At 38.2% G+C, this 24375-nt stretch overlaps 1 protein-coding gene across 2 annotated transcripts in view; it reads left to right on the top strand.

Annotated features, from left to right (window-relative positions):
* The first annotated feature begins 7022 nt into the window (after positions 1-7022).
* CCAR1 (cell division cycle and apoptosis regulator 1) overlaps positions 7023-24375 on the top strand; it is a 57013-nt gene continuing 39660 nt past the window's right edge. Inside the window, exons 1-8 of one of the 2 annotated variants that reach the window (XM_069460030.1) lie at positions 7023-7208; positions 8278-8399; positions 18210-18382; positions 18808-18852; positions 20960-20992; positions 22785-22978; positions 23666-23780; positions 23897-24089. In XM_069460030.1, coding sequence (XP_069316131.1) covers positions 8327-8399; positions 18210-18382; positions 18808-18852; positions 20960-20992; positions 22785-22978; positions 23666-23780; positions 23897-24089 — 826 coding nt within the window. In that variant the 5' untranslated portion in view covers positions 7023-7208; positions 8278-8326. The remainder of the gene's footprint in view (positions 7209-8277; positions 8400-18209; positions 18383-18807; positions 18853-20959; positions 20993-22784; positions 22979-23665; positions 23781-23896; positions 24090-24375) is intronic. The other variant, XM_069460031.1, reaches the window with a different exon arrangement.

Genomic DNA, 24375 nt, shown 5'->3' with positions numbered 1-24375 from the left:
CTCCCTAAGTGTAGATGGGCAGCTAGAGTAAATTTTCAGTGAATGGAACTTCCCCCTCCTTTCTGGCTGGTTAAAAGGAAGACATGGTCACATGAGCTGAGCTAACCATACAGACATGGCATCACCCTAGGTCATGGCAGAACAGCAAAATAGAAAGAACCTGGATCCCTGGATGATCTACTTCCCTGAACCACCTATCAACTTGATCTATTACATGAGCGAAAAATAAACATTCCCATTATTTTGCACCCTGTTTAATAGCTCACCCAATATCCTAATTAGCCATGCATGCCATAAGACAACTGTCACATTTTCCTAATCTTCTTCAAGCCAAATATATAGTTGCTTCAATGTTTCTCTGGTGATAAGGTTTTTAGGCCCCTTATCTTCTTTCATTTTTTTTTTAATTTTAATTTGCTATTTATCTTAAGCATCTGGGTGCAGATGGGTGGAGGCTGAGAAAGGCGTCCATCCCCTTATCTTCTTAATACTCTTCTAGACAACAGCCTGAATAATATTTAATTTATGTATTTATTTATTTAGAGACAGAGTCTTGCTCTGTTGCCCAGGCTAGAGTGCCGTGGTGTCAGCCTAGCTCACAGCAACTCTTGCTCAGGCTGGTCTCGAACTCCTGAGCTCAAAGGATAACCTCCCCCCCCACCCCTCCCCGTCTTGGCCTCCCAGAGTGCTAGGATTACAGGCGTGAGCCACTGCGCCTGGACTACTTTTCTTGTTTTAATCAAATAATCCATGTCAATGCATGTGGAACTGCCTTCTTATTAACACCTCTATGGTATATTCCATTGTATGGACAAATCATATCTTATTTAACCAGTTCCTTTTGATGACCATTTAAGTTTTCCCAATCTTTCGAATATACGTTATAAAATACGTATAATAAATATTGCCAAATTGCCCTCTGGAACTACCATTTTGCTAGCCCTTCAGCAGTAAAATGATAGAGTTTTCTAAAATATAGTAAATGGTATTTAGTCCCGTAAGAACACAAACTATATTTATATGTTCTTGGAGAGACCCCAACCAATGGCAGAAAAAGCATCACAGGCCACAAGTCACAGGGACTCTCCCTGCAAGCTATCAACACCAACCGACCACAGGAAACCCCTGATCCCTTCCCCAGTTGGTGGGCCTCACTCCCAACTTTAATCTGTCTTGCCAAATGGCCAACTCTGCTATAAGCTTCTATTAGGACTATGTGCAAAATGCATCACATCCTAGTTTTTCTTGGTCACCATTCAAAATGTAAGCCCCTCTGGTCATCCATCATCTCTTGAGTGGTCATCCCCATATTATTCCACATTATCTTTGCTGACCTGCTCATTTAGTCCTACACCTTTCTTCCTAGAATAAGTTTCTTTCCTTCCAAGAAGTGTTCTGGAATTCCTACACTGTGATCAACAATCTTCTCGGCCGGGCGCGGTGGCTCACGCCTGTAATCCTAGCACTCTGGGAGGCCGAGGCGGGTGGATCGCTCAAGGTCAGGAGTTCGAGACCAGCCTGAGCGAGACCCCGTCTCTACTAAAAATAGAAAGACATTATATGGACAACTAAAAATCTATATAGAAAAAATTAGCCGGGCATGGTGGCGCATGCCTGTAGTCCCAGCTACTCGGGAGGCTGAGGCAGTAGGATCGCTTAAGCCGAGGAGTCTGAGGTTGCTGTGAGCTAAGCTGACGCCACGGCACTCACTCTAGCCTGGGCAACAAAGTGAGACTCTGTCTCAACAAAAAAAAAAAAAAAAAAAAAAAAAAACAATCTTCTCTATGACTTTTACCCAATTCTTAAATTACTTATTTATTTATTTTAGAGATGGGTTCTTGCTATGTTGCCCAGGCTGGAGTGCAGTGGCTCTTCACAGGCAGGATCACAGCACATTACAGCTTTTCTGAGCTCAAGTGATCGTCCACCTGCTGAGTGGCTGGGACGACAGATGTGTGCCACTGCACCCAGCTTGGCCTCATTATTTTATTATTTTTTTATAGAGACAGGGTATCATTATGTTGCCCAGACTGGTCTTGAATTCTTGGCCTCAAGTGATCCTCCTGCCTTGGCCCTCTAAAGTGCTGAAATCACATGCATGAGCTTGGTCCTACCTGATTATTTCAGATGCATGTTTCATTACCTTGTATAAATGAAATCTGAGTCTCCCCTGAGGGCAACATTATACTTGTAGCCTCAAAAATGAGGGCCGGGCGCGGTGGCTCATGCCTGTAATCCTACCACTCTGGGAGGCCGAGAGGGGTGGATCGCTCAAGGTCAGGAGTTTGAGGCCAGCCTGAGCAAGAGTGAGACCCTGTCTCTACTAAAAATAGAAAGAAATTATCTGGACAACTAAAAAATACATATAGAAAAAAATTAGCCAGGCATGGTGGTGCATGCCTGTAGTCCCAGCTACCCGGGAGGCTGAGGCAGTAGGATCGCTTAAACCTGGGAGTTTGAGGTTGCTGTGAGCTAGGGTGATGCCAGGGCACTCACTCTAGCCCGGGCAACAAAGCGAGACTCTGTCTCAAAAAAAAAAAAAAAAAAAAAAATGAGGAAAGTTACCTTCAACACTGCACTAGCCTCTGGATGGGGGTTAAGGGAGGTGTTCTTGTTTCCAAGTGCTCTCCCTTTAAGATTCACACCACCTAGCTCTACACACCTCCCTTTCTCTATCCCCCTCCTCAGCATTCCTTCTCATTAATGAATTTGCCCTCGGCACATGTTATTTCTCCCCGCCCTTATTCTTGGTAATGTTCTGGGTAATTTCACTGAACAAATAGATACCTCATCTAACAACTTCAAATCTCATTTTGATCTTTTCTGCTCACCTTCTCCCCCAGGATCACCAGAAACATCTATTCCCACAGTCACAAGATGGAGTATGTCATCATTTCCAAAATCATTAGTTCAAACATCTCACATTATGACATCAACCTCCTGTCTTTCCTGTTTGCTTTCCACTTTTTCTACCATCACACTTTTTCTAATTCATTGGAACTTCCATTGACTCCTCTCCTTTCTTCCTTTATATCTGACTTATAAAACAGAGGTTCAAGCAGGGAGGAGGGAAGAGTAAAAACCTACCTATTGGGTATAATGAACAATTAAACAGTATTTGGGTGATGGGCACACTAAAAGCCCTGACTTAAGGATTATAAAAGTTATCCACGTAAGAAAGATATTTGTACCCCCTTAATATTTTGAAATAAAAAAACCCCCCAAAACAGGAGTTCAAATAAAAACTTGTATATGAATGTTCTATAGAGGAGGAAAAAAAATCTCTTTTCCTTCTACCGTTCTAGGTTCTTGGCTGGGGCTCCAGAACAATACAGATTAACTACAAAAAAACAAACAGTTTTTGACATGTTTATTCTATATATACATGAGAGAACTCAGGGAGCAAGTAACTCAAAGGTTTGGTTAGAACTTGGGTTTATGTGGCATCATAACAAAGGAACAATAAATTTAAACAGAAATATCAGGATGAACGAAGATGATTTTTGGCTTCCAAGGACAGCAAACTGTGGGAAGGTAATTACAAGGGGGGAACTAATGGAGTAAGGTTTCCAGATTCCTTTGGTGCAGTTTCTGGGTTAATAAAGGTCAAGAATCATAGCAAGTAAAGGAAAATTTATATCTTGGCTTTAGGCAAAAAAGGGGAGAACTGAGAGAGATTTTCCTGCTTCTTAATTGCCTTTAGCTCAAAATAATTCTTATGTTAAGGGGGCATATTTGGGGATGACTTATTCTGGTTTCCTTCAGTTTATTGCAGCATTATTTATTCATAATGGTCCCAAAGTGGAAACAACCCAAAAGATGAACTGATGAGTGGATAAACAAAATGTGGTATATCCATACTGTTAAGGAAAAATTTTTTCAATGACACTTTATTCAGGACCATCATGATATGCATATGAACCACTTCAATGGGATTTTGCAATGGGGGAGAGAGTTTGGCTAAATTCCGAATACAGGATGGGCAAGTGGGAATTTATAGCCAAGGAACAGGTTGGAAGTCAGTGGATAGAAAATTACCATTAATAAAAGGTAACATCAGGGGTCAGGGCATTCTGGCTAAACCCATCTAACAGGATTCTTGCTGAAGACAGATCAGGGTGATGACACATCACCCGGGAGATGGTGAAGGATGAGGAACTTGATCAGATATAGGGGGTAAAGGGTTCTTGCCAAACTGACTTAGCAGGGTTCTTTGCTAAAACTGAATTTTAGCTAGTGAGGTAGTGTGCCTGTAGTCCCAGCTACTTGGGATCTTGAGGCTGAAGAAACCCTTGAGGCCAGGAGTTCCAGGCTGCAGCATGTTGTGACTGTGATTGTGAATAGCTAGCACACTCCAGACTGGGCAACACAGCAAGATCTCATCTCTTAAATAAATAAATAAATTAATTAAAAAACTGGATTATAAGGAAGTGCACAGGTGGGCCTACATAAAAGCTCAGGAGCCAAGTCTGGTCACGTAGAGAATCTTTGTCATCTCCTCCTCTTTTCAAGGAAAGAAGAAACATTCTTTCCTTTGAACAATTTAAGCCCATTTTTTCATTCAGTCATCTTTTGTTCATTAAGGATCATCTGTTGGAACTTAGTAGCAGAGGATGTTTGCTGATGGTGCTAGCAGTCAGACATTTAATGAGGTGAATTTCTATGAAAATAAAGAAAAGCAAAGATTAATAGTTGGAAACCCAGTTTCTGAGTCCAGAGGGCAGCCAGTCAAGAAGATTTCTAGGTGTTGGGCTTGAGGATGATGGTGGTGATCCAACAGATTTACTAGTTTGCAGTTTCAATGTCTCTGGTGACGGCATTGGATGTTTATGGCGAAGTTTCTGAGTAACCCACCCAGGAGCAGGTACAAAAATGATTTCTTTTAAGTTTATATCAAGTTTTCCAACTTTAGCTTGTAGGGCTTTGGGAAAATCAGCAATATTAATTTTTCATTACTCTAAGCCAGAGGATGGGAGAAAAATTGGAAATAATAGTTTGGAGAGTTGTAGCCAAATATTGGAGGAAACTATTTTTAATAGAATAATACAGGATCCAGTTCAATTTGCAGATAGTATTCAAGGACAATGAACAAGACTAGAATTTGACACCCAGAGGGTAGGTTATAGTTTTCTACTAAAACAATTTTCTCTTTAAAAATCACTCTTATTTCTATCAAAGATGATCAAAGTCAGACTAATTTGTTTGTAAAATAACTCTATTCAGTAAACGTGGCCTGATTGTTTACATAATAGCAAGAATATTAATATATAGGTTCTCTTTAAGTTTGCTTTGCTGAAACTTTTCTAAGGAATCTGATTGGACTTTTAAAAGCCTATTGAGGCTGGGAAACCAAGCCAAGGACTTGCCATTAGACTTTGCCAGCAATACCTATAGATTTTGATGAATTCCTCTCTTTTTGAGAGGGTCAAATTTACTTAAGACCCAAAGCATCTTAAGGTTCCTTGGAGTGCCAGGAAGTGATATTCCTTATTCACCTGTAAAGGAACCATGGAAGAGGACCATGGATATGTGAAAGTTGATCATAGGAATTGGGTCTTTATTGTCATACCCAACTGAAACAGACTTGAGAAGCCAGGCAAAAAGCACTCAGGGTACATACATTGCTCCAAAGATGTAATTCTTTCCAAGCCTTACTGCTGAAACTGCTTCTTGTCACCTAAAACCCGTTTTATCTATAGCTTCTGAACTAACTTGCTTACTACAACTCTAGGACTAATATTGCCCACTGCTGTGGCTGACCAATCAGAGCTTGGCAGCTCCCCAAACCCTTACTAGTGCCAATGAACTTTCTTAAAGAACAATAGGTAAGTTTTCTCTTTTATAAAACCTCTAACCTTCTGTTTGTTCTTCAGACATACCAAAGACCACCCAATCTACACGTATACCTCAAATTGCAGTTCTTCCTTCCCAAATAAAACATTAGAGACTTTTCTCCACATTTTAATTTTTACTTCAACATATACAAGGTTCCAGGCCAGTTTTTTCCAAGGAACTTTATTGGCTCCATAAGGTCAAGCTCAGTTCCTTACAGTTGTCTGGTCATACCCGAGAATATGACATTTCAGTCAAAGCCTCAGTAATATAACCGATGTCTCTAATTGTATATTGTTACAAGGAGAACAAATTCTTATCGAACTGATGCATGTTACTATATTGTCATGAAAATAATAATACTCACTAATAGTTTCTGAATTCCAGAGAGATCAGGGAGAAAAAAGTAAGTTTCATCTTTGTTCACAAAGGTATACTTTACCAAATTGCTGTAAGCTACAGATAACTTAAGAGAAAAGCAAAAATTTCCTTAAATCTGGGAAACCAAACATTAAATATTCAGCAACGTTGGCCATAAAATGGAATGAAGTACGGATCCATGCTACAACACGGATGAACACTGAAAACATTGTGTATAAGTCAAAGCAGCCAGATACCCAAAAGGCCACATATTTTATGAATCTATTTACGTGAACTGTCTAAGATAGGCAAGTGCAGCGACACAAAGATTAGTGGTTGCCAGATACTGGGGAAGGTAGGGATTAGAGTGCATCTGCTTAATAGGTGTGAGTTTCTTTTTCCGGTGATGAAAAATGTTTCAAAATATTTGAAATAGTAAATTGTATGTTATGTAAATTTTACCTAATTTTTCAAAAATGTTACGATGTTACGAGATACATTCATTCTCCCAAGTTATTGAACTAGGGGGAAAAAAAAAAGGAAAAAACGTAAAATGGCGGCGGCCCCGCTCGGATCACGTGACCGCCATTTCTTTCCTCCCCACCCTCCGGAAAGTCCTTCCCTCAGAGCGAGCGGAAGACGTAGCCCTGCTCATTGTTAAGCGAAGCCAAGGTAACCCTTCTTAGGCGCGCTCTAGTTCCAGCCGCGAAGTGAAAAGGACGAGCCTATTGAGGCCGACGGGGGAGCGCGCACGTAGAACGTCAACCCGTAAGCGCCGCTCCTCCAGGAGTTGGAAGGAGGAGAGAGGCGTGGAGGAAGAGGGGGAAGTTGGCGCATGCGCCTAAGGCTGACGGGTTTGAAATGGCTTCGCTGTTAGCCCGGACCCAACTCAGGTGAAGGTCTGGTCCGCTCGGCTGGAGCGGCGGGCGGCCAAGCCAGGCTTCTTAACATCCTTTCGGATCCGCGGAAGGGCCAGGAGCGACTTTTGGTGGCACGGCGGCCGCAGGCCGGCGACGGTGGGGCTCTTGTGGGACTGGGGCGGGAGGGACACGGTCCCTTTTGTGCGGGTCGGAGCAGGCCCCGCGCGGCCGGCCCCTCCCCCACCCCTCGCTCTTTCCCCGCGGCTCTTTAGGTGTCCCCAGCGCCCCTCAGCCTCGCCTCAGGAGCCCTCAGCCTGCCGTCCGCCATCCATCACCCCCGAGCCGCTGCGGTTTTAGCCTCCTGGTTCTCAAGGTCCAGGGCATTGGGGCGGCTCGCGGCAGCGTGCGCTTTGAGGGATGGAGGCTTTCTCCGTCCGGTCCAGGGTTGAGGAGACCGCAGTTCTTAGTATCCCCTCGTTAGCGCTTCGGCCACTGTCGTGGGTCGGTAGATTCTGCCCTCCGTGTTCTGGAGCCGGCTGGGGCCTGAGGAAGATGGATGGCAGAGCTCTGGCCCTTCCAAGTCGCGGCGGCCGGGGGGAGGGGTGCGCGGGCGGAGGTCTGTGCCTTTTCTCGTTTGAATTGGGGGGAGGGGTCTTCGCAGTGGTTCTTGAAGGGACATCCGTTATCTCAACTGCCTTTTCCCTCGAGGGAGAGGATAGAAAAGAATCCCACGGCTTCTTTACTAGAGAAAGTAAAGAGATGTTCGTTATCTAAATGATATTCTTTAAAACCTTTCTTGGGGGTCTCGTCCTAATTTCCGTTATTGGCTTCATCACTTCTCTGGCTTTACTCCCCAACCTATTGCCGTATGAAACACGCAGGCTATGTTTCCTGTGAACATAAAGTTGTGAACTTCTTTTTGTTAACAATTGGGTAGACACAGCAGACAGTCTTCCGTTTAAATGCGACAATTTGTAGTCGCATGAGTGCCTTTCTTGCAAGTGTACTCCTTAGGTCATCTTTTAAACTAGGGTAGTTTTGGTGATGTACTTGATGTAAAATGTTTTTGCTGCATTTCAGATGTTCTTTTGCCCTTTTTCTACTTCCAGTTGTGTCTACTTAGATCTACGAAGATGTCTTTGATACATTAAACATTTCTTTCAAATATCATTTTGTGATATTTGTAATTTGGCTGAATTTTAAAATGTGGATCCTTTCTTAATAGATCGCTGCTATAGAAGACAAACAAGTGAAGGTTTTTTTCCTTGTGCATCATGGCTCAGTTTGGAGGACAGAAGAATCCGCCATGGGCTACTCAGTTTACAGCCACTGCAGTATCACAGCCAGGTCAGGCTACTGAACACATGTACTGTAAATGTTGGGGGAGGACCTTGTTATAACTATATGGATTAGACTGTGCATGATACTGTAAAATGTTTGCAAATGATGCATCCTTTATCTGTGAGGATCCTTTTAAAAATTCACAGAAAAACTCGTAAAAAGGCTGTTTTACCTAGCAATTTGGACAGTATTACCATTTAAAAATATCTTAAATTGATTAACTTTTAATTGATTTAAGTATGTTAGAGGTTAGCAGCCACTCCTTCATTAAATAGAGTCTATTTTGCATGTTAAGGTGCCAATATTTACGAGTTATATTTAAAAGTAAATGTATTTGAAAGCCATAGTTTATGAAAAACTATACATACCTGTGGTTTTCAGTTTGAATTTAAAGTAGAAAAACTAACTCTAAAGAATGTAATTACCAAGCAAAGGAAAATGATAGTTGTTAAAGCAGTAAGTGAACATTGACATTTCAAAATAAAGTCGACAAAATGTTATTTTCAAAATAAATGAAAAATGCTATTGAAACTTTCAATAGATTTTTTTTTCCCCCAATTTTCTGAGGAAGAATTTTTTACCATTTCTTGACTTACTGGTTGAACCTTAAAACATTTAACTCTTTCTTCTGTAGCTTTTCATTTTTTACTTAAATATAATAAACCAGTAGTGTTCAGGCATTTCAGATAAGTTTCCCAGGGATTCTACAGAATGAGATTTTGAATACCCAGAAAAGTTGCAGCTTAGTCTGTTAATTTGAGTATATTTTTATTTATGATATATCTTGTGCTTAGCTGTGTTTTATTTGCTTAAAATATCTGTTTTGTCATTTGAGGTCAGTTTTAGAGACACTGTGATCTTCTAACTTTAGTGTTCTAAAATTTTTCTTTTTTTGTATGTCACTCTCTTGTCCCAGAAGTGTTCTAAAATTTGGTGGGAATGATAGTTATCTAGGTGACCTTTTTCCTTAAATGGGTACTTTAGTGTTTTGGGTTTTTTTCCCTCTAGTCATGGAAATAGATAGTGTTTTTAATTACGCTTGATTTGGGTGATTAAAGGTCAGCGGTTACTTCTGTTGACAAATGAAAATTATATGAAATAATCATTATAGATATACTGAATTCAGATCCAAGTATTTCTTTTCTATGTTACATAATGGGAAAACAGGAATTTACTTAGTTTTGATGAAACAGGAATTATTAGCAACTACTGTGTGTCCAGAAGCAAGTGCTGTGTGGTAAACAAGCATGTTTTAGCTGGCTTTTACTACGATTTGTTTTAGATTTCATGTTTGTATTGTGTCAATAAAATAGCCGTTATGGTACAAATCTGTTGTCCTTAGCTCTTAATATTTGTATTATAATTATTTGAATGTATGTTATATTCTTTTATTTTTAAGATTGAGCAAAGGAGACACCAGAGATTTATAAAATTTGTCAAAGGCCAAGTCAATAGTGAATGTAGGTCTTCTTTTTCTGTGTTTGGATATAGAGAGTCCATATATAAATAATGGGGTTTTGTAAACAGCTTATATTTTATTTGTGCCTGAAATTATTTATGGGTTTTCTTTTTTTTTTTTTTTTTGAGACAGTCTTGCTTTGTTGCCCAGGCTAGAGTGAGTGCTGTGGCATCAGCCTTGCTCACAGCAACCTCAAACTCCGGGCTCAAGTGATCCTCCTGCCTCAGCCTCCCGAGTAGCTGGGACTATGGCATGTGCCACCATGCCTGGCTAATATTTTCTATATATTTTTAGTTGTCCAGATAATTTCTTTCTATTTTTAGTAGAGACAGTCTCACTTTTGCTCAGGCTGGTCTCGAACTCCTGACCTCGAGTAATATTGCCGGCTCGGCCTCCCAGAGTGCTAGGATTACAGGCGTGAGCCACCACGCCCGGCCTATTTATGGATTTTCTTAGATCTATCATTAATCAGAATTTTTCAAAATCTAAAATTTGCTGACATCATTACTTCTGTAAGTAGACAGGTGTTTTTTTAGTGTTTAGATAGCTTAGCTTTCCTATGAAAATCCTGGAGTAGGTTCTAAATGGAACTGTCTGGTGACTTTGTTTTGATTAAAATATCTAATTTCTAGGTGCTATATTTGGGCTACTTCCTGAACATTTGATATTTTCTTGCCACCTTTTTTTTTTTTTTTTTAAGAATCTGGCAACACCTGATGCTATAAAATAGAGTGAGTGTTCCCTCTTGCCTTGTTTTAAAGCTTTCTTGTGACTAATTATATATCATCTTAGTGCAGTTGATTCTCAGAGCCAAGCAAAGTTAATGTTTTTTCAATTCTGGGGCAATTAAAGTTTGTCTTATTTATGCCTAATATCAATAGAGAACATTTTAACCTATGTATAACACCTTAAGTTTTCTCCTGCATCTTCAAATGCAATTTGAGAAAAAAATTTCAACAAAGGACTTTCAAAGGACTTCAGGGTAATAATGGGTGCCAGTTTCACCCTATTTAAAAAAAAAATACAACCATTGAAACATACCAGATACAAACCAATGGTCATAAACAGAAAAAGCTTAACTGAATTATTCAACTCAAATGAAATACAGTCTTCCTCCTATTCATGATTGGTTCTAGGACGTGTCTCCCCATATCAAAATTCGTGGACTTGAAAGTTCGTTGTATACAATTGTATAGTATTTGCATGTAGCCTATGTACTTTAAATCATTTCTAGATTTCTTATGACACCTAATAAAAGGCTGGGCTCAGTGTCTTATTCCTGTAATCCTAGCACTTTGGAGAGTGAGGCAGGAAGATTTCTTGAGGCTGGGAGTTTGAGACCATCCTGGACAATATAGTGAGACCTGGTCTCTATTTAAAAAAGTAAAAAAAATTAGCTGGGATTGGTCACACACAACTATAATTCCCAGCTACTTGGAAGGCTGAGCTGGGAGGACTGCTTAAGCGCAGGAGTTTGGGGTTGCAATGAGCTATATAATTGGGCCACTGCATTCTAGTCTGGGCAGCAGAGCAAAAGCCTTTATCTGAAAAAACAAACAAAACACCTAATACAATGGAAATGCTATAAAAACAGTATTTTTTTAATTTATATTCTTTTTTCTTGTTTTTTTTAATTGCTTTTTTTCCCTCAATAGTGGAACCCACAGATATGGACAACTGACTGTATGTTGGTGTTTTGTTTTGTTTTGATTTTGAGGTAAGCTCTTGCTTTGTCACCCAGGCTGTAGTGCAGTGGCATTATCATAGCTCACTGCAACCTCAACCTCCTGGGCTCAAGGGATCGTCAGCCTGTGGAGTAGCTGGGACTACAGGTGCATGCCACCACGCCAGGCTAAATTTTTCTATTTTTAGTAGAGACAGGGTCTCGCTCTTGTTCAGGCTGATATTGAACTCCTGACCTCGAGCGATCATCTTGCCTTGGCCTCCCAGAGTGCTAGGATTATAGGCGTGAACTACCACGCCCGGCCTGTATGTTGATCTTTGTGCCTCTATTTCTAACTCAGTTTCTCTTGAGAGCAATGTAAAAATTGCCATTCTATTTCCTTTATGTGTATAACTTAACATGGGTTTGTCCAATTAGTACCTTTACTGTTGAATTTTCTGACAAGATTATTTTGCATTCGTACTAAATGAAAATTCTCGGTTAACTGTATTTGAAAATTTCATTGCATTCACACAGATGATACATTTAAAATGTTAAAAACTTACATGACAGCATATACACTATCAGTTTATTGCTGAAATCTTATGTAAAATTGAAGATTTGAATTGTACTTGAATTGTTTCTGATTAATTTTAATACTGAGCCTATTCAATTAAGGACAGTTAGTAATTCCTAGGTGTCATCGTCTGTCATCTTTCATTTTCTTGAAGCCCCATACTCAATCACATATCAGACTTTAACTTTTTTCCACTTGGAAAATGTCTGGAATTTACTCCTCCATTTTACATTTAGGCCTCGTGCACTTCATATTTGGATAACTCCATCAGTAGCAGCTTTCTCTTTATTACAGTTTACATGCCAAATTCTCTCATCTAACTTTCAGGCCGTTCAGTACCTTTCCCAAACCTTTGTATCCTAATCAAAAGTGCTTGCCATAGATCTTCCACTTCTGTCAGGAAGATTTTTGTTCCATCTCTCACTTAGTCATGATGCTCTATCTTTATTATCGTTTTGTTTTAGTTGTAATTGCTTGCTTATATTTGCTTTCCTTTCTTGCTTGCTGTATATACTATTACTAAATTCTCTCCCAGCTCCAGTGTATCTGTCAGATATGATATTCCTAAAGCATAGTTTCTGTCGATATCACAGAATTTTTCAAAGCTGAATGGGGCCTGAACTAGATTCTGTCCCAACTTCTTTCTCAAAAACAGATAAGGGGGGCCAGGCGCAGTGGCTCACGCCTGTAATCCTAGCACTCTGGGAGGCCGAGGCGGGTGGATCGCTGGAGGTCATGAGTTCGAGACCAGCCTGAGCAAGAGCGGGACCCCGTCTCTACTAAAAATAGAAAGAAATTATATGGACAGCTAAAAATATATAGAGAAAAATTAGCCGGGCATGGTGGCGCGTGCCTGTAGTCCCAGCTACTTGGGAGGCTGAGGCAGTAGGATCGCTTGAGCTCAGGAGTCTGAGGTTGCTGTGAGCTAGGCTGACGCCACGGCACTCACTCTAGCCTGGGCAACAAAGTGAGACTCTGTCTCAAAAAAAAAAAAAAAAACCAACAGATAAGGAAATTGAGGCCCAGAAAAGTGAACAAATTTGTGGAGGTCTCACTTAAGGTCATAGAAGAGTCAATGTTAGGACTTCAGAATTGTGGTTCATTGTATTACACCATTCTCTTATTCATCTGCAAAAATATCTTCAAGGAATTTTAGAATATGGTTTAAACTCCCTGGGATTGTATTCACAGTCATATATTTTTCCAACCCCATTTTTCATTTCTTCTATACCCTGAAATACTCTGTTCCTTTCTTAATATTTATTTTATTTTTCCATATTCTACCTGAAGTTCTGCAGTGTCTTCAGTGATTGTCATGCCAGGGACCCTAGAGCTTTTAGGTTTGAAAGTTTAACAGTTTTTTAATTGTGTATAGAGACATTGAGAGAAAGAACCAGTGAATTGCTTACTGAATCTTTAAATAGCCCTTAGATCAATTATTGAATATACAGGTACCTTCAATATATTTGATTCAAAATAGTTACATGTGTATCTTTATAACTAAAATAGCATTAAAATGTGGGGATGGGGACGGGCATAATGGCCCACACCTGTAGTCCCAGCTACTTGGGAGGCTGAGGCAGGAGGATTGCTTGAGCCCAGGATTGAATAGCCATTGCACTCCAGCCTGTGCAACATAGCGGGACCCTGTCTCTTAAAAAAAAAATTGTGCCTTAATTTCTTAAATAAAAAGTAATGAGTATCTCCAGCATTTTGTACACTGTGGGCTTAGAGTAGAACCTGGAAAGCCACAGCCATGGATTGACCAATGAGTTGTCTGATGCACAAGGGCATCAAAGATTTTATACTTTTATGAAATCTAATCTTTAAAGATCACTTCTTAGGAAGGCTCTTGAATAGAAGATGACATTTTGAAACCTTTTGTTTACTTGATTTAAAACCCGGGTTCATAAGTATTTTAGTAAACTTAAAAGTTATAAAGAGTTGGATAACTAATTTATTTTTTTCTTTAAGTTGATAGAATTGGAGAGAAAGGAACCGTATTTTTCTTTATAGTGCCTTAATATTTCCCAAGTATATAGTAAAGTCTAGGAAGTAGTGACTTATCTGTTTGAGAGGATTCCCCACATCTTTATGTCGTTCTCTCCAAATAGCATGAGACTGCTTTTTGAGTATACTGTACATCAATATATGGAAATATCAAAGGATAAGACATTGCTGACCATTGCTTCAATAATTTTTCAGAAGGTTAAAGAGAAAGAAGTTTCTTGGGACAATCTGAGGTTTTAAATTTTATCCATTATTTCAGAAAGTTGACACACCTTAACAGAGATAGAGCACCTATTTATAGTGAAGATTTTAAAATTTAACGGTAAATTTGATAAGATTGATGACAGGTTCCTCTTTTGTGTTTTAATGGTATGTTCACTGGTCAATAAATAATTGCTTTAGTAGTATCTTATAACATGAACATTTCAGTCATGAAATTGATCTTTGTTTTTAGAAAATAATGTATTTTACATTTGTCCTTAAAGATGGTTTAAGAAAACTTAGCCTTGCCTGGGTGAGGTTGCTTATGCCTATTATCCCAGCACTTTGGGAGGCTGAGGTGGGAGGATCACTTCAGGCCAGGAGTTCAAGACCAGCCTGAGCAACATAGTGAGACCCCCCCGCCCCACACTCACATGCCCAGCAATTTCACAAAATTTGGATAAGTAGCTAGTGTGTGAAGCAACTACTGTACCGGAAGGTTAATTACCTTCCCATCAATTTCTCTTAGTGGTCAAATCCTTCATTACCAATTAATCTGTCTTGTTTTCTAACTCATCACATGGGACTATCAAGAGTAGAAAAGAGACATGTGGGTATTGATTGTCTTCCCACCTATTTGGTGCTGGACTGCTGTGTGGCAGGGTACAGAACACTTACAAAAACTATGAGAAAATATAGACATTCTGAGAAATGGCTCTGAGCTCTTCTGCTGTGGCAACTATCAGTACTTCCCAGGAGTCTGGAAATTGGTACCAGCTGAGGCCAGAGCTCAGGTGGGTGAAGGAGATGGGCATGCTATTTGAACCTGGGATGTTAACTTTTGTTAAGTACAGTCCATGCCAATCTTAGAATTTAAAATACTAGTAAATTTTCTTAGAGTCTTTCCTTGTCTGCTATTTCCATGAGAATTTTTCTTCTTTTACCCTAGAAGAGTGGTTCTTAACCTGTTTTGGGTCCGTAATCCTTTTGAAAAATCTGATGAAAGCTGTGGACTTTCTTGTCTGCAATTTTGCATACAATTTCAGGAGGTTAACAGGGCCCACCTTTTAGAACTTGTGCCCTAGATTTTGCTTCACTTTTTTTTTTTTATTCTCATTGCAGTTAATCTTATTTTGAATTTACATTGATGATAAGATATTCCCCACTTCTTTCTATTTAAATTCATTTTGTTGGTCCTGGTTTCTCCTTTCTGCCCATCTGTGACATCTCACGTACCTTAAAAACAGTTAAAAGAGAATGTAAAAAATTGGTATGGTAATGACTAGCACTGTGTGTTTAGGACATTTGGAAAGTTTTTTTCTACCATAGATTCCCCCCTTTTCTTAATTTTTAAAAATCAGTGTTTTTATAGAGTAATTTGGAATTTATAAAAATTCCAAACATGGTTTCTGGGATTTTCTTCATTTGTTTTTGTCTTATTTTGTTATTGTTGGTTTGTTTTGTTTTTAAGTAAAATTAATCTGGACTTTTAATTGATAATGAATCTCAAGTTTGGGGGTGTTTTAGAGGTTACCTTGCTTTATTTGGTTCATTAATGCTCTTTATTCTGTTCCTATAAACCACAATGTTCTTTCTTCTATAGGGTTATTAACTAATAGCTATAAAGTAGCATTTTTTCAAGTTCTCAGATGTGAGCAAGATACTTTGGAGAAGGGAGTGTTCCGTGAGGAAATATTGCTTTTATAGCCACCCTTTTGAGATTCATAATGTCATGTTGTATGTTCTGAGAAATCCTACAGTAAAATGTGCTTAATTCACTTTCCTAAACTTTTTAAACCTTAACTCCCCTCCCCCCTTTATTAAAGGTTTCTTGTCCCAGAATGCTAGCATTCACTGTTCCAGGAGATATAGTTTTGTGAAGTATAATGCTAGACTGTAAATTTTACTTAATTTTCTGCATTTCATTGAATTGCATAAAAATATCAAGTAAAGCCTTTTTCGTGTTCCCTTCATTGTTTAGCCTTGAGTGTGTATTAAACATTACATACCAAAATAGGTCATTCTGAGCCCCTTCCCCCAATTATTTGACTTAGCAAATTATCATTTTAAGTCACTGCCTGGGTAAATTTTTTAGTCAACAAGTAAAAATTATAAATTTTTTTGGTATACAAAATGATGTCTTTATATATATATATATATATGTATATACACACACACACACATATATATATATACACTCATTGTAGAATGGCTAAATCAAGCTATTTAACATTTATTACCTCACATGCTTATTTTTTTGTGTGGTGAGAATACTTAAAATCTACTTTCTTTTTTTTTTTTTTTTTTTTTTTTGGAGACAGAGTCTCTCTCTATTGCCCAGGCTAGAGTGAGTGCCGTGGCGTCAGCCTAGCTCACAGCAACCTCAAACTCCTGAGCTCAAGGGATCCTCCTGTCTCAGCCTCCCGAGTAGCTGGGACTACAGGCATGCACCACCATGCCCGGCTAATTTTTTCTATATATATTTTTAGCTGTCCATATATAATTTCTTTCTATTTTTAGTAGAGATGGGGTCTCGCTCTTGCTCAGGCTGGTCTCGAACTCCCGAGCTCAAACGATCCGCCCACCTCGGCCTCCCAGAGTGCTAGGATTACAGGCGTGAGCCACCGCGCCCGGCCAAAATCTACTTTCTTAGTAGCTAAATTTTCAAATATACAATATATTGTTACTAACTGTAGTCAACATGATATACAATATGTCTCTTGAACTTACTCTTAACTGAAATTTTGTGACCTTTGACCAGGATCTGCCCAGTCCTGCCCTCCTCCCCTGATAACCACCGTTTTACTGGTTTCTACGAGTTCAACTTTTTTTTTTTTTTTTTTGAGACACAGTCTCACTCTGTTGCCCGGCCTAGAGTGCCATGGCGTCAGTCTAGCTCACAGCAACCTCAAACTCCTGGGCTGAAGCGATCCTCCTGCCTCAGCTTCCCGAGTAGCTGGGACTACAGGCATGCGCCACCATGCCCGGCTAATTTTTCTGTATATATTTTTAGTTGGCCAGGTAATTTCTTTCTATTTTTAGTAGAGACGGGGTCTTGCTCTTGCTCAGGCTGGTCTCGAACTCCTGAGCTCAAACAATCCACCCGCCTTGGCCTCCCAGAGTGCTAGGATTACAGGTGTGAGCCACTGTGCCCGGCCTGCATTCAACTTTTTTACTCTCCACATGTAAGTGAGATTATATCATGTTTGTCTTTCTGTGCCTGGCTTATTTCACTTAACATAATGTTGTCTAGGTTTATCCATGTTGTCACAAATGACAAGATTTTTTTTTTTTTTTTTTTTCTTTTGGAGACAGGGTCTTGCTCTCTTCCTCTGGCTAGAGTGCAGTGACACGACCATAACTCACTATAACCTCAAATTCCTGGGCTCACACATCCTTCCTGATTTAGCCTCCTGAGTAGCTGGGATTCCGGGCACCAGCCACTGTGTCTGACTGATATTTTCTTTGTCTATTCATCTATTGATGGACACTCAATGTTGATTCGATATATATATTTAATATTCACGGACATTTGATAGTTACAGATTTATGAGATACAAGTGATACTTTGATTCAAACATACAATGTGTAATGATCAAATCTGAGTAATTGGGATAGCCATCACATCAAGCATTTATCATTTCTTTTTGTTAGAGACATTCTAATTTCACTTTTTTAGTTATTCAAAATACACAATAAATTATAGTTAACTCTAGTTGCCCTACTATGCTACCACATTAGATCTTATTCTAAGTGTGTTTTTGTAAGATTCCACATCTTGAAGATTGTGAATAATGTTGCAATGAACATGGAAGTACAGATGTTTCTTCAATATACTGATTTTATATTGTTTTATATCCTTAATAATCTTGATTTTTTTTCCTTCTCTTTTAAATATCATTTTAGCTGCACTGGGTGTTCAGCAGCCATCACTCCTTGGAGCATCTCCAACCATTTATACACAGCAAACTGCACTGGCGGCAGCAGGCCTTACCACACAAACCCCAGCCAACTATCAGTTAACTCAAACCGCAGCATTGCAGCAACAAGCCGCAGCTGCAGCAGCTGCATTGCAACAGGTGAATCTTTAATAGGTTTCATTTTGTGATTGTAGAAAACTTTATAAAATCTGTCTGAGTAGCCAAGGTTGCGACCTTCATTTTATAAATAATGAAGAATTTTGGGTTTTTATGCTTATTGTTTTTTTCAGGTGATGAAAATTATATATGCCCAGCACATATAGAGAAATACAGTGGAATAATAAAAATTCTTAAGTTCTTAAATTAGATAGTTCTTTCACCTTACTTATTTGAACAAAATTCAGTTCTTGATGGATCCCAAAGTATAAGTAATTACCATTTTGTTTATTTTAGGTGAAATTTAGCTTCGAGAAAATTTCTGTTTAGTGTAATTCTATGTATTTTTATATATATATATACACACACCACTTTTTGAGAATAAATAAAAATACTTTTCTTTGAAAAATCTTTTTTTAATCTTTCAGCAATATTCCCAACCTCAGCAGGCCTTGTATAGTGTGCAACAACAGGTTAGTTTATATTTTCCATTATTAACAACTGATTTAAAATAGCCATTTGTTCCAAAGTTCAATTGATGTAGATTTTTATTCTTACCAGCTACCTTAACGTGTGAAATGAATTCTTTGGGAGGGTATGGGGGAAATGAGTTAGGAAAAAAGAAATGTCTCCAAGGGCAATGGGGATATGGTGGTGGTGCTAAAAACCTAGATTCTTAACTAGCAGCCAGTCTTAGTCACTTGTTTGTAAGAAAATATGCAGAGGATAATCTGGAAAGAACCACCCTGTTACTGAGTCTTTGGCCCTATACTTCTGTCTGGAACCTCTAGGCCAACTCTGCTGGACTAGACCACATGTGAAAATGAAAAGCTCCTTTTTGTGCTTGTAGCCTAAACCCTATATAGGCCATTATTTTTCAGCCTTTAAAGCAGTAGAACCTCTACTTGTTATTTTATTACTGAAATTGTATGGAAATCTTATATATAAAATATTAAAATAGAACTGTTGAAAATGGGAGAGCCTCCCTTTGTAGTTCACACCCGTGCTCCCAAGGCATAGTTGAATAATCTGAAAACTCCTGATTTAGATGTAAAGCAGTTTCTTTGGGCCTTTTTCCTTAGACTCATACTCTAATCATTTTCCTCAAGGTCTTACATCTATGTCGGTCAGAAGAGGTTAAAAAAAAAATGAACCCCAAGAGAAGATTGTAAAGGAAAAGAGAGTTTGCCCTGCTGGAATCTAGATAAGCTCTAGTCTAAGTGCCCATTCTAAGCTTATCCAGGGCTAGGAGGTGATCTTCAGTCCTTTTTGAAGATCACCTGCCATTAGAAAGTGCCATTAGAAAGTTTTAGGAACATAAGGATTCAGGAGAGGAAAAAGGAATACAAAAGATAAGGACAAAAAACTGGATTCAAAGACAGTATAGAGGAATATGAGGCTTCTCAATCCATAAACTCTTGTCCCTAGATCTATGGCCAAGTTTTATTCTTTGCTTAAGCCCTTTAAGACTTCAGAAGCATTGCATTTTCCTTCAGCATTATAGTATCCCACTAGTAATTGCTTTAAAATTCTAAAATACTGGCAAGAGATATCAAAGTCAGCTATCTTGTTTTCAAAATACTCTTAGACTTATTTTACTCTTATAAAATATGTTATTAAAAATTATAATGGTTTAGGTCAAACTATATGAAAATGGCATTACTCATTCTTGCCTTAAAAATGGCATTCAACTATTCTGTACTTTTAGAAAAATAGCATTCTGGTCTGATTTTACCTCTAATACCTGGTGACTTCAGGTAAACTGAGTGTTTTGAATTAGAACCTCATCACAGGACAGGTGCCTATAAAAAAATTTTTTTTTTGGCAGTGGCTCACACCTGTAATCCTAGCACTTTGGGTGAGAGGCTGAGGCAGGATGATAACTTGAAGCCACGAGTTCAAGACTGGCTTGGGCAATAGTGAGACCTTGTCTCTACAAAAAAAAAAAAAAAAAAAAAACCCAAAAACTTCGTATAGGTTTTTTTGTCTTAGCCTAATTGAAATTTATATTCTAGAGTTTTTAAATTTCCCCCCTCACACCAATTCCTTTTACTTTCTTATAATGGCACACTTTGCTATTGCTAGGAAAACATGGGCAAAGTGTGTGGTCCTTCACAGTCCCCATGCCTGTGGCAATTCTGACCGTCAGGAGTCCTCATTTTAGGGGATATATATGAATTAGATGACCAGTGATGTTTTTTGATACAAATAACCTAGTGATGATATTGAATCATTTCTGTAGCACATTGGCAAACTAGAAATCTTTGCCTTTAGGTACTTGTGGGGTTTTATTGTGGGTGTTATTCCTATGAAATAACAACAACAAAATCAATTTTTCAATTTTTTATTAAATGTAGCTAAGTGCCTGTTAGTGAATGAGTTACTTACATATATGGTCTGCAGTTGTTAGAAATAGTTGTAGAAAACCTTATACCTAATGACCTTTGTTACTTTTCACATTTTACTTAAAAATAACTATTTAACAGAAATTTTTCCTTTTATAAAGTATCTATGAAACAACAATTCTGATTGATCTTTTTCCTTTTTTTTTTTTTATGTATTTTTTTTTTGTATTTTCAGTTACAGCAACCCCAGCAGACCATCTTAACACAGGTCAGTTTGGTGTTACTTTGTTTCTTTTGGATATCTGATTGAACTGTAAAATTTTATTCTTATTCTAGTTTTTCTTTCAGGGTTGAAAGATACTTATTAGATTCATATAATACTTAAGCAATATAATGCTAAATAAAGATGGAAGGTGTGCTCTGTTTTCTTTTATGTTTTTTATTTCAAGTCTATCTGTGATATAGTTTGAATAAATATGAGGTTTGATTTTAAACTGAATAATTTTTGCTTTTGCTTTTTTCGTAGCTAATATTTTTGGAGATTTTTTGAATGTTATTTCCTTTTTACCTCATCCTCAGCAGGTCAAATTATTGTATATGTTATCTTAATTTTTAAGCAACATTCAAAAGTTTTGAACTTTTTTTTTCTCTTTTTTTTGACGATAAGGTCTCATTCTCTTGGCCAGGCTAGAGTGCAGTGGCATCACTATAGCTAACTGCAGCCTCAAGCTCCTGGGCGCCAGTGATCCTCTTCCTCAGCCTCTGGAGTAGCTAGGACTACGGGCTATCACCACCATGCCTAGCTAATATTTGTATTTTTTTCCTCCTGTAGAAATGAAGTCTTGCTATGTTGCTCAGGCTGGTCTGCAACTCCTGGCCTCAAGCCTTCCTCCAGCCTCAGCCTCCAAAAGTGCTAGGATTATAGGCGTAAGCCACCACGCCTTGCCAGTTTTGAACTTTTGATATGTAATGCTACCTTAGGTTTTCTGGAGCACTTACAGTCCCTGTCACATATTCTGTTTTTACAGCTCTTGAAAAGCATAAACAGGATTCTTAGGATATAAACTGTACAAAAACAGGCTGTGGGCTGTATTTTGCCCATGGGCCATAGTTGACTGACCCCTGGTTGTACATAGAGCGAAATACTATGCAGTGTTAAAAAAGCTGCAGAACTTCTTTGTGTACTGATATGGAATGTTAGCCCAGATAATATGAAGAAGAAAAGTTCCAGTGTGTATTATCTGCTTCCATTTATATAGAGGAAGGAAAAGGGGATCTCTTTATCTGTATGTACATATTTGAATAAAACATTTACAGGGGGCTCTATAATGATAACTGGTGACAATCATTACTTCATGGTTAGGGAACTGGGTAGCTGAGGAACAGAGATAGGAAAAAAGCTATTCAGTGTATGACCTTTTGTACTTTTTTGGTCTTGAATCTCTTATTTAAAAAAAAAAAAAAGTATATGCCAGTGAGAAATCAACCTTACTCTGTTTTTATTGAAGAACTGAAATCAGCTAACACCTATCTCATATTTTCAGTCCTCAGCAGAATTTCCAAATAAAGTAGAAAAGCTGTAGAAATTTCTTTTTTTAGAACTGCATTTCCCAAAGTGTGCCCATAAAGCATTACTATCTTAAGATGTTAAAGAAATTCCATGAGAAAATAATTTTGTGGTCAAGTTTAAGAAATGCTGAGCTCCTTTGCTATATTTAGGAATTGCCTGATCCTTTATCATGCTAGCATGGATTTTGAATTTCTAAAAGGGGATTAAAATAGGCAATGTGGCAATGTTTTTTAAGCTCATTACACGATGGTACCTTTTTTCCTTACAGCAACCAGGAAACCACTCATCTAAGGGAACTTTATGATGAAATAGATTGAAAATAATTTATAATTTTTTAGGCTTGATTCTCACTTTTAAGATTACCTGTTTATCTTCTAACTTTATATAAATTAATTTTTTTAACATTCTCGGTAAGTTTCAAGTAGTCATTTTAAATTTTTAGACAATTTCAAATCATCACCTTAATTTGATGTTAATTTTTTTTTTATAGCCAGCTGTTGCACTGCCTACAAGCCTTAGCCTGTCTACTCCTCAGCCTACAGCACAGATAACCGTATCATATCCAACACCAAGGTCCAGTCAGCAGCAAACCCAGCCTCAGAAGCAGCGTGTCTTCACAGGGGTCGTTACAAAGCTACATGATACATTTGGATTTGTGGATGAAGATGTGTTCTTTCAGCTTAGGTAAACTTTATTATGTTTTGTCAGATGGCTTCTTGCATTTAGAATAAGCCACCTGTTTAATCGTGACAAAGATTTTAATTTAGCTATAATTTTGTTTATTTTTTTGTAAGACCCATAAAAGCATAAGTAATGTACTGTTTTTATCATTTAGCTTGTATTATATTTGTACTTGTGACCTATTTTGATGGAGAATATAATTAAAGATATTTTATGATTATTGAACAAACTAGTTTATGGAAAATTATTTATAAATATTTTATAGGTATTATGTGGCATTTCTCACAATATTCTTGGGCAGACTTGTGAGGTTGGAAGTCTAAGTAGTCATGTGCTTTTTAACTTCAAACTTTGTGTTTATATGCAGAAAGTGAAACATCACTTCCAAAGTGAGTCTATGAGGTATATCTACTTCTTAAAAGAGATTGCCATGCTTCCATTTCAGATATAGTTTAATATTTTATTTTATTTTTGAGATGGAATCTCGCCATATTGCCCAGGCTGGTCTCAAACTCCTGGGCTGAAGCCATCCTTCTACCTCAGCCTTCCAAGTAGCTCGGGTTACAGGTGTGCACCACCACACCTGTCCAGATACAGTTTATTTTAAAATACTAAGTATGTGCTTAGTGAGAGAATGACTTTTAATTGTATTAATATTTATATTTAACTTTTTTTTTTCTTTTTTTGCAGTGCTGTCAAAGGGAAAACCCCCCAAGTGGGTGACAGAGTATTGGTTGAAGCTACTTACAATCCTAATATGCCTTTTAAATGGAATGCACAAAGAATTCAAACACTACCAAATCAGGTACATAAAATATTGAGTTAGCTATTATAGAAACTTGATAATTGAGTCTTACAGTGCACAAAGATTTTTCTTTTTCTTTCTTAATTTTTATTTTATTTCTTTATTTTTTTGTTAAGAATCAGTCCCAAACTCAACCTTTACTGAAGACTCCTCCTGCTGTACTTCAGCCGATTGCACCACAGACAACATTTGGTGTTCAGGCTCAGCCCCAGCCCCAGTCTCTGCTTCAGGCACAGATTTCAGCAGCTTCGATTACACCGCTATTGCAGACTCAACCACAGCCCTTATTACAGCAACCACAGCAGAAAGGTATCTTTGCTTCTGTTTCAGACTAATACATAATTCTTTAGTTGTTAAAATAATAACAATACACTTTTTTTTTTTTTTTTTTTTTTTTGAGACAGAGTCTCACTCTGTTGCCCAGGCTAGAGTGAGTGCCGTGGCGTCAGCCTAGCTCACAGCAACCTCAAACTCCTGAGCTCAAGCGATCCTCCTGTCTCAGCCTCCCGAGTAGCTGGGACTACAGGCATGCACCACCATGCCCGGCTAATTTTTTCTATATATATATATTTTTAGCTGTCCATATAATTTCTTT

The sequence above is a fragment of the Eulemur rufifrons genome, chromosome 28 (genome assembly GCF_041146395.1).
Source record: "Eulemur rufifrons isolate Redbay chromosome 28, OSU_ERuf_1, whole genome shotgun sequence".
NCBI classification, from domain to species: domain Eukaryota; kingdom Metazoa; phylum Chordata; class Mammalia; order Primates; family Lemuridae; genus Eulemur; species Eulemur rufifrons.
This window is presented reverse-complemented; position numbering and strand designations above follow the sequence as displayed.